General features: G+C 35.6%; 1 protein-coding gene across 2 annotated transcripts; it reads left to right on the forward strand.

Annotated features, from left to right (window-relative positions):
• Positions 1-192: 192 nt before the first annotated feature.
• On the forward strand, positions 193-11037 carry LOC107593465 (mitochondrial ornithine transporter 1-like). 2 transcript variants are annotated; one of them, XM_016283194.1, is made up of 7 exons: positions 193-666; positions 2074-2154; positions 2370-2628; positions 5998-6138; positions 6851-7026; positions 8334-8492; positions 10916-11037. In XM_016283194.1, exons 2-7 carry the CDS (start codon positions 2100-2102, stop codon positions 11035-11037), a joined length of 912 nt encoding a protein of 303 aa, XP_016138680.1. In that variant the 5' UTR covers positions 193-666; positions 2074-2099. The 2 variants fall into 2 exon arrangements, with proteins under 2 accessions (XP_016138680.1, XP_016138681.1); XM_016283195.1 differs by lacking the exon at positions 193-666 and having other exon boundaries at positions 1847-2154.
• Positions 11038-11269: the final 232 nt, after the last annotated feature.

The following is an 11269-nucleotide window of genomic DNA, read 5'->3' on the forward strand; positions in this document are numbered from 1 at the left end:
TTATGTAATTGGCTATCAATACATGCTTCAGAAGCCTAATTCTAATAGATTAAAAAAATGCAATCTTTTTTTTTTTACTTGAAAGAAACTAAACTATGTGTGCAAGGGGGTTTTTATTCTTATATATATATATATTCTTAATATCAATATACCATACTGTACCTGCATAAAATGTTTGTAAGAATTCATGACCGCATCTTATCTGTAGCCTACATAGTATGGATGCTTAGATAACTGTTACTATACTCAAGGCTTTTCTGCCATCTAGTGTTTAAAATACATAAGTGTTCCTGGTATTTGTTATGCTCAAAAATCGCGTTTGATGAAGTGACCTTGTGTCACAATCCTTATGTTGAGTCAACAACCTCTGCAGGATATGACAGGAACACGACCGCCTTCTCTTATTTGCAGAGCACATGGTTCCAGGAAGCCCCCACATGACGAGCCCTACACACCCCTACCTGCGTGTGTGGCATGTATACACCTGTGGGGCTGATCGAAGTGTGAGTGTTTTCCTCGGTACACCGGCTTCAGGTGTGTTTTTCGTCAGTATTAAGAATACTCCTTTCACAGGACGGTTTGTACCGAGGCTCTTCAACCAAGCACATTATTGGATGTAGTCTGAAGTGTCCGCTGCCAGACAGTCAGTTATCCAGGAAAGGGGCGGTGAGTGTGAGAATACCTGCTCTGTGCGATCATGCAGAACATATGAGAGATTGCAGTAGCTGAGTATAAAGTTACTAAGACATTCTGATCTTGGCATGTGAATGTTGGCACATGAGGAGGTTAAGATGGTCAGTGTTGGGTTCAAAGGGACTCTTGACCCCTCAGGGAGGATTGCCTCTAAATTTGAGAGCTCACACGTCAGATATAAATAATACACTGTTCTTGCTTAGGCACTAAACTTATGTTCTGTGAGGACTTTTTTTTTTTTCATTTCTCTTTACATTTTTGTGATACTGTATGCCACTATGCATTTTGGATGTGTGGGACCAGGACAATACTTCTTCTTCTTCTTCTTCCTCTTCTTCTTCTTCTTCTTCTTCTTCTTCTTCTATATGTGCCATGGTATTTGCACTAGTCTTATATTAGGAGCAAGTCTAGCCTTCAACCATTACACTGTAAAAATGATTTTTTTGAAGTTGTGAAGAAAACACATTATTGGAGTACGTTTGACAAGAAAATACTTCAAAATAGTCATTCTACCTAAATAAAACTCACATTTAGTTCAATTTATTTGCCATTTAATTGTGAAATTTACTCGTAATATACGTAATGATATACGTAATGATACTTTTTTATATGTTATTGATATAATATGGATATAAACATATCAACTTCTAGCAACCACAAGGTCTAGAGCAGGCAGCGTTTATGCACGGAGGCACCTCATGAAACTGATTTTGTACAGGCTTCTGAAGCAGCATAACGGTTCAATGATCTACAACAAAATAGAAATTTGTTTTTGTGATAACTAAACAAATATTGAATTGTTATAAATAATGCTGATTTCTCACTAGAAATAACATTAAAAGTGCAAACATTTTGTCATTTACACACAAACTGACCACAAAATGCAACTTTCAGATGCCATCTTTTTTTTAGTTCAACCATCACGGATGGAATGCACAGGATTGTGGGATATCAAAGGCAGCGAAGGATACATATATGCTGCCTTCAAAAATCGACAGTTTTCAGATAAAGTCTAATTATCCTAAAGACATGAATGATTAGCATGCTCAGGTGTTTTTGATTAGGGTTAGAGCTAAACTCTGCAGAAAAGTGGATCTCGTTGGCCAGATTTGAGGATCCCTAGAGATACTTCTAGACCTGTTTTATGTGCGGTTATAAAAGACGCAATCTAAAGACGTCAATCCGTCACAAGTTTGCATAGAAAAACAATGGCAATGCTTTCTCTGTGAATGTTCTGTGTTTTGATCTGTTGTTGTTCTTCTTGTTTGCTGCCTTATGAAGTATTCTGTTGATCCTGTCAATTCTACATGTGTATACTATGGTAAATCCGAGTTAATCTGGGTGAATCTGAGTAAAATTCTTTTGTCCTGCATTTTACAGGAAGTGATGCAATATTGAAGTTAAGTATGGCTCCACATCCTGCCACTCAAGCCATCATTGATCTGTCAGCAGGAGCATGTGGTAACAGCCTTGTATTATTCATTTCCTGTGTCTACATTAACAACTGTAATATATGTGGGGCTTAAATACGTCGCACTGTGTTTTCCACCTGCCTGATTTGCATACATTTTGCATTATGATGGGAATTATGTTACAGTAAGAAACAAGAAAGTTATCAGTTATTTAAAAACATACAGGCATGTTCTGCACTGCTTCCTCTCTTCTGTCTTTTTAAGGTGGGATTGCATGTGTGTTAAGTGGGCAGCCCTTTGATACAGCCAAGGTGAAGATGCAGACTTTCCCCGGCTTGTACAGAGGCTTTGTCCACTGCTTTGCCTCAGTCTATAAACGGGTTGGACTGCGAGGGCTCTATCAGGGCACCACGCCTGCCCTCATAGCCAACATTGCTGAAAACGCTGTGCTCTTCATGAGCTACGGCTTCTGCCAGAATGTTGTCCGCTTTGTTTCAGGACTGGACCGATGCACAGAACTCAGGTGAGGTACCATTACAGTAAAGTGCCACAAATAAGAATAAGACATACCATTCTACCATTGAACATTAAACTAAGCACTAAAACTATGAAAATCTATCATAAAAATGAATTATTAGTTGTTATAATTATCATTATAACAACTAATGAATTATAACAAATATGAACATCTAAACAAATAAACAACCTATGTCTATTTTTTTTTTTGTGTCAAAAAGATTTATGTAATAATTTTTGGGACAAATTTGTGGTAGAAATTCCACCACACCAAACTTTTGCCCCAGTAAAGGTTTTTTTTTTTTTTTTTTTTTAACTTCTTTACCAAGAAGACAGTGTCATAAGTGTAGAGCAGTGAGTCTAAGCCTTTGGGACTCAAAGGCCCCCAAAATAAAAATAAAATGTAAATATAAAATTTTTTATGTTGCCTTATCAAATAACAAATAAAGAATATATATAAATTAAATAACTGGTAAACTGATAATACTGTATATACACTATATGGACAAAATAATTGGGACACACCTCTTAATTAGCCTACTGAATTAAAGTGTTTCAGTCAGACACATTGCCACTGGTGTGCACCTAGATACAGTCTGCATTAACAAACTTTTGTGAAAAAATATTCTGAAGAGTATTGTGTTTGGATGCCACTTTTTCAGTAAATCAGTTCTTAAAATTTCATCCCATGGTCAGCTGTAAATGATATTATTCTAAAGTGGAAGTGTATAGGAACAGCAGCAACTTACCCACGAAGCGGAAGACCATGTAAAGTCACAGAGCGGGGTTTACCGAGTGCTGAGGCGAATGGTGCATAAAGGTCAGCAATGCTTTACTGATTCCATAGCTGAAGAGTTCCAAATCTCCACTGGCATTAATATCAGCATAAAAACTGTGCAGCGGGAGCTTCATGGAATGGCCAAACAGCTGAATGAAAGCCTCATATCACCAAGTAATGGCAAGCATCAGCTGGAGTTGTAAAGCACGCCACCACTGGATTCGGGAGCAGTGAAAACATGTTCTGTGACAATCACGCTTCTCTGTTTGGCGGATACCAGGAGAATGTCACCTGCCTGACTGCATTGTGCCAACTGTAAAGTTTGATGGAGGAAGGACAGTAGTATGTGACTGTTTTTTTTTTAAAGGTTGGGCTAGGCTCCTTATTTCAAGTGAAGGAAAATCTTAATGCATCACTCTACTTAGACATTTTGGAGAATGCTATGCTTCCAAATTTGTGGGAATAGTTGGGGGAAGGCTCTTTTCTATTACAGCATGTTTGTGCCCCAGTGCACAAAGTAAGGCCCATTAAGTCATGGTTGGATGAGTTCAGTGTGAACCCTGATCTCAACCCCGTCGAATATGTTTGGAATGAACTGGAACGGAGATTGCAAGACAGTCGTCTCGTCCAACATCAATGCCTGACCCCACAAATGATCTAATAGATGAACGGACAAAACTGATCACAGAAACACTCCAAAATCTTGAACAAAGGTTTTAGAGGTAAAGAGGTTTTTTTTCTTCAAAAATGTAAGAAACACTCCTATATTATTGAGTAACATATTCATGTACTATTGTATTTACATGGGATAGGGTTGTACATTAACATTAATGGAAAACCAAATTATGTTACCATAATACCATGTCCTAAAAAACATTTTGGTCCTTATTTCTTAGTGCTTGTCCACATGCTGGAGAAACTGTAAAGATACAGTATGACACCAAATCATGCTCTGTTAAACACATGGGCTGTTAATATTATATACTGTATATGGTGTGTATTTCTGATATGCAATGATGCAATTCAATCCTCTAGGACAGACGCTATGTCATGTGACCCATGGCCTGCGTGTTCAGAGCACCTTTCTTTATTGGATAAACATTAGATGTTTATAGTCAATACATGTCACCTCTTAAAATACTGTGTAAAACATCATAATATTAATGGATCCCAATAATGAGATCAAATGGAAATACTATGGTACTTTAAAAAAGGTTAGCTTGGTACTCACCATGGGATATTTATAAACCATGATATTTTATATATTCTATAAAAGGTATTTCAAAAAATACAAACTTTTTGTTTGTCATGTCTGTTTTGGTTTCTGTTCAGAGAACTTTATTCTGAAGTTTGTTTTGTTCCTATGTATTTATACCCCTAAGTGATTGTGAGTCATTGTCTTTGTGTTATTGCAAAGCTGTTTCACTGATGTGTACCTTTTGGATTATTCCTCATCCGGAATTGCCTTCTTGTTTAAATAAAGAGCTGCACTTAAATCCTGGTCTCAACAGTTAAGCGAATCCCCATTCACCGTTGGCGAGGTGGATGAGGATCACAATCCCCCTGTGACTCCCCGGACACTGGATATTCTCCCTGAGCCCCTCCCAGCCATTCATCACACCTGCCATGGACCCCAGGCAATCACCATGCTCGCCACCTGGCCCTAGCCTGTGGCCACGGTCACCATGGACCCTCAGCCTAGTCTGTTCTAGAGCCAGCGCCTTTCACCCAGTCCATCTCAGAGCCAGCACCTGCCACCCAATCTGTCCAGGAGCCAGAGTTTATTGACCTACTGGGTTTAAGTCCCACCCCTAAAACACTTCCTCCTCTGCTGGTCCCATCCAGCTCTAGTGACTGTCCATTCTGTTCTGTCCATTTTTTTTTTTACCCTTCCTCTTCCACTGCCCTGCATCATAGCCTTGATGGTTTTGTCCGGGGCCACTGGTCATCCTTCTTTGACTCTGCCAATGGTCCTCTTGCTCCTCCGGTTCTTCTCAGCTGGCTCCACCAGTACAATCACAGTCTCCTGATCCACCATGGTCTTTGGAGTTGTGGAATCCGAAAAGGCCCAACCCTCAGGCCCAGACACCTCCGCCTCGGGCTTCCAATTCCCCGGCTCTTTCATGGTCAGCAATTCCTCAATCTCAACTGTGGATTTCCATTCCTCCGGCTCTTCCAGGCGTTTGGTGAGGGGGATACTGTTATGTCCAGTTTGGTTTCTGTTGAAGAACTTTATTTCATTCCTGTATTTCTATTGTGAACAAAAATGTGTGAAAAAAGTGTGACCAAAATGTTCAATTTATTAAAAATTATTTATGTTACATCTTTACAATTTGTCCACTAATTTATAATGGTCATAATTAAGTTATTAATCTTCAATTTATTTTATGATGCAGTGTTAAATTTCATTTTCTCCAGTGTTATTTGTTTGGTGTTACTGTTGACTCAGAAATGGTGTTATATCTTGATTCATATGTAGTCAGTCATATTACATTTGATTCAGCATGAAATGATTCATGAACTATAATAACAGTGGCAGTGTGACCTCTCCTGAAGTTCAGCAGTGTGTGTGATTATTAGATGTATTGTGTGTTTCAGTGATGTTCAGAAGGCCTGCTCAGGCTCTGTCGCTTCTGTCTTCTCCTCTCTGTCTTTATGCCCCACTGAATTGGTTAAATGTCGGCTGCAGGCCATGCATGAAATGGAGGCGTCCGGCAAGATCGCCAGTGGACAGAAAAGGTCTGGTTATGGTTTTTTAAAATATATATTTGTTATTCGAGTTATATTTGTGTGTGTGTATATATATATATATATATATATATATATATATATATACAGGTGCATCTCAATAAATTAGAATGCCGTAGAAAAGTTCAATTATTTCAGTTATTCAACTCAAATTGTGAAACTTGTGTATTAAATCAATTCAGTGCACACAGACTGAAGTAGTTTAAGTCTTTGGTTCTTTTAATTGTGATGATTTTGGCTCACATTTAACAAAAACCCACCAATTCACTATCTCAACAAATTAGAATACTTCATAAGACCAATAAAAAAAACATTTTTTGTGAATTGTTGGCCTTTTTTTTTTTTTATTTTTTTATTTTACACCCGTCATCATTTACTTACCCTCATGTGGTTACCAAACTTGTTTGCATTGTTTCATGTGGTATTCAGAAGACAAAAAAGCCCACTGAAACATTTCTCAAACTTTTTATTGATTTGTTTGTTGTTCCACATACAGGTTAGGAATGATATGAGTGTGCATAAATGATGACAGAATGTTAATTTTTGTGCAAATTGACCTCTTGAGGGGCTAATTTTGGTTGAAGCCATCTACTGTTCTTAAGTTCAGAGTGTCTATAATTCCATTGAACTTGGACAAATATGACGTCAAAATCATAGTTTTCCAGTAGTTTGGATCTTGCTGAAATTCCCTTCTCTCTTTCAGCACGGTGTGGTCTGTTGTGAAAAATGTGTTACGGACAAACGGACCTCTGGGTTTCTATCAGGGTCTCACCACCACTATAGTCCGTGAGGTACCTGGATACTTCTGCTTCTTTGGAGGATATGAACTCAGCCGCTCAATGTTTGCCCAACACATGGGCAGAGACAAAGAGCACATAGGTCAGTCCATGAGAAGGCCACTTACTGGCACAATATACTCATGTCATTGCAAAAAAAAATATTTGAAGAATGCCCTTACCAAAAAGTAGTATACTTCAAGTTTATTTTAGTAAGTATACTTAAGTAAAGTTCAAGTATATTTTTAAGTATTCTTTATGTAGTAATTATACAAATATCAGTGTACTAGTAGTATACTTGTAAGTGTACTATTTCAATACTCCTTGGGACTAAATTGGCCCACTTTCTAGTATATAAAAGTATACTTTTAAGTATACTTTAAGTATAACAGTAGTAAACTTTGAGTACACAACTAGTTTACATCTAAATGTTTAGTTTGTACTGCAACTATACTAAAAGTGAACTTATAGGTATACTGATAGTTTACTAATTAAATACTTGTAGTAGCATTTTTAGTACACTTTGAAGTATAGTCTCAGTAAACTACTAGTTTAGTAGTTTTATACTGCAAGTATACTCGTAAGTTTTCTTTAAGTGAACTTTACATCATACTTTAAGTATACTACTCTGTCCCTATTTAGGAATGAATTTGTATATATTTTGTTACATGAATATCTGAACACACAAAACACCAAAAGAACAGGGTATCTGCTTGTAAACAAAAACATTGTATTCTAGCTTCATGCACTCTTTTTTTAAACACTTGAATGTGGATAAGTTTCATAAATAAAAAATAAAGAAATAAACAACATTTTGAACAAAAAGCTGAAAAAAGACTATGAATTGGATTCAGAATGATAATCAAAACGTAGATAATGTCGATCAACACCCCAAAGCTTGACAGTTATTATTACCTCTTTATTGGTCGACATTTTATTTCATAATGTTACACAGTTTTGATGCTGTTTTATGTCTGATGTTCCTGTTAGACTACATGTGGAAGCATCTGTCGTTTCGGTTTCTTCTTCACTTGAGTTTTTTGGAAATTCTGTACAGAAGATGTGTACTAGCGCGCCCTACAGTATAACAAAGAAAACACGGATTCTAGGAGCACAATTATAGCTAAAACATATTTAGACTTTTTCTAAGTATAAGTCAAGTATACTTAAATGTAATTTTAAGTATATTTCTGAGAAGTACATAAAGCCCATTTCTGAGAAGTACATAAAAAGTAGACTAAAAGTATACTTTCCTATTTTTAGTTTAAAAGAAGTATACTAATAGCACACTTGAATAAACTTCTTTTTCGTAAGGGTGTTCAAGCTGCTTTTTCATTAATTTCATTCCTCTGTGGAACAGAACAGCTTGGATGATTCTTCAATTCTCCTCTGTGTCCGTGTTTCTGACAGGTGTTGTGCCCTTGATGTTCAGTGGTGGTTTTGGTGGTGCCTGTCTGTGGTTGGTTGTGTACCCCATAGACTGTGTGAAGTCTCGCATCCAGGTTCTGTCTTTAGCTGGGAAACAGGAAGGCTTCCTCAAGACTCTTATGGGGATTTTACGAAATGAGGGTGAGATTTCAGTATTTATCTTTGTTTCAAAACCTAGTGACGCATACTGTATGTAGCATCCTGTCCGTCATGGAACCTCAGAAGTGATGGATAAATTCTCGACACAGGAAACACAACTTGTTTAAATACAGTTTACCATTACCTAGGCTAATAGCATGATACTCTGATAAGCCCAAAACTGCACAGTACACCAGTATTGAGTAAAATAATCACTTTTTGCTAATATCTTTTAAGTATTGAATGAAATATACATTATGAAATGCATTTTTAATCAGAGGCATAATGCCCATGCAAACCGAGGGGCATGTGCCTCCTCAGGTTTCTGAGAATTCTTTTTTTTTTTTTTTTTTTTAATATAAATCTGTTTCTGAGAATTTTGAATGCAACTTTCAAAAGACAAACAATAAATATTTTTACATTTGACAATTAAGTTCCTTGATCATTGCAGGTTTAAACTTTAATACAGGAGATGGGTCATTTTCAGGAGATTGTGATGTGATATCTTTGATGTCTGATATGTGACATAATACATAAAGCTTAATTTATTTAGAAAAAAATATATAGAAAGAAATCTAAATAATAAAGTGTGCATATGAGTTTGAAATTAGGTGCTGATATTTAGCCAGAAAGTAAGATGGAATTTCAATAGATTTTAATGTAATTCACAGTAAAAAGACACGCATACCACAGAGGCATGTTTTTATTATGCTAAAATATATATTTTTTCTTGCTAAAAAAGTACACTGCAAAAAATAAATAAAAAATACAGTTGTTTCCTGTAATATTACGATCAAATACCTGAATGACTGGCAGCCAAACAAAAACCATAAAATTAAGGTAAAATATCCTAATTCAAATAAAGTGAAAAAATTTGTACTGCAATTTTCATTAAATACTTTAACAGGAAATCACTGTTAATTTACAGGTACCTGAATTATTATTTCATTGTACTACTTTATTGTAAAATGCAACAACACACATGCATGAGCTGATGTAAATCATCACTGTGCTAGTGACTACACAGTTATTGCTTTTAAATATACAAACCCAATTCCAAAAAAGTTGGGACACTGTACAAATTGTGAGTAAAAAAGGAATGGAATAATTTACAAATCTCATAAACTTATATTTTATTCACAATAGAATATAGATAACATATCAAATGTTGAAAGTGAGACATTTTGAAATGTCATGCTGCAGCAAAACAGCCATTTTTAATTAAATTTTTTTTTTTTTGGTCCATCATGGACTAAAGCGCAGGCTCTTCTCTACAGCACAAGGATAATCCACAAAACTCTACAGAAACTCTTTATATCCTAACAAAAGATCCCTCAAGATCTCAGCAGAGGATGATTAAACATCACAGATTCACTTATTACTAGATCGACTTTACTTCTTTCATACCGATGTTCTCATTGAGAATTAATTAGATATTGAAGTATTATTGAAAATAATAAAGTTTGATGTTATCATGATGGAGATCTATGTCTGCTTTAGTTGGGCTCTGGACCCTTGTCTTTCCAACATATGTTTTTCTGTTAAAACGTTTCATGCAAATTTCTGTAAAAGTTTTTGCACTTTATTTAAATTGGAATATTTTACTTTAATTTTATGGGTTTTGGCAGCCATTGCTGCCAGCAATTTGATCGTTTTTTGTTTTTTTTGCAAAGTGTGAGCAATAGTGAAGACAAATCTGTTGATTTGCACCATCTGGTGGTGATTTCACAAATTACTTTTGCCATTACTTTTGCATTTGACATAACATACATTTCTATGTAATTTAAGAAAACAGAAAAATACTCTATAAATAATGGAGTATTTCTCTGTAAAAAAAAACAACAATAATAATTACTGTAATGTATGGTTAATGATATACTTAAAATAACAGCCAAGTTGTTAATCTTACAGATATTGTTAGTAATTTTACAGGCTTGCATAAAATTTAAAGTGGAAAAGGGGGGGGGGGGGTTCTTACAGCACTGCAATACAAAAGAAATCATTTTGTTTTATCATATAAAAATCATATTCCGTTTTATAAAATGAAACTCCTTTCTCAGGGAACAGTGGCAATTCCCATTATGTCCTATATTGGTGTCCTCATGTCGTACTGTACTGATACAGTTGATAGCTGAATATTAAAATGAAATGTTAACTAAAATGTTTGTTTTTCTTTGGAATATCAGCCCATGCATGTTGAATAATTAGGTAAAATTAACGTTTTTTAATTATCTTTTTTTTTTTATATCGCAGAAAATTGTCTTTCTGATTTAACCCTACTGTAGAGTTAAGCCTACTGTACCCGATACAGACAAAGCTGATAATTTAAGGCCTTTTAAATTATCAACATGATCAACACTTTGCTGAAAAACCTGTTGTACAAAATCTATTGCATTGTCTGATATATTCTGCCATCTTGTTTGCAGGAGTGGCGCCACTGTATTCCGGTTTGACCCCTACTATGATCCGAACATTTCCTGCCAATGGAGCTCTCTTTTTAGCCTATGAAGTCAGTCGCAAGATAATGATGCAACAGTTTGAACACTGAGTCCAGTCTTTTTTATGCCATCTAGTGCATTTGGTTGCTTTTAAAACATGCTTTTGTAAGTTCTGTATTTTATGTTGGAGAGAGACAGTGGAATATATATATATATATATATATATATAGAATTTTCCTGAGATGTTGATTTATGACAAACATTTTGACAATTAGTCAGATTTAAATGATAATTACAAAATATTGTCATGTTTCCATAAGGGTGTTACACTTGATCACTAAA

The sequence above is a fragment of the Sinocyclocheilus grahami genome, unplaced genomic scaffold (genome assembly GCF_001515645.1).
Source record: "Sinocyclocheilus grahami isolate Dianchi unplaced genomic scaffold, SAMN03320097.WGS_v1.1 scaffold171.1, whole genome shotgun sequence".
NCBI classification, from domain to species: Eukaryota; Metazoa; Chordata; class Actinopteri; order Cypriniformes; family Cyprinidae; genus Sinocyclocheilus; species Sinocyclocheilus grahami.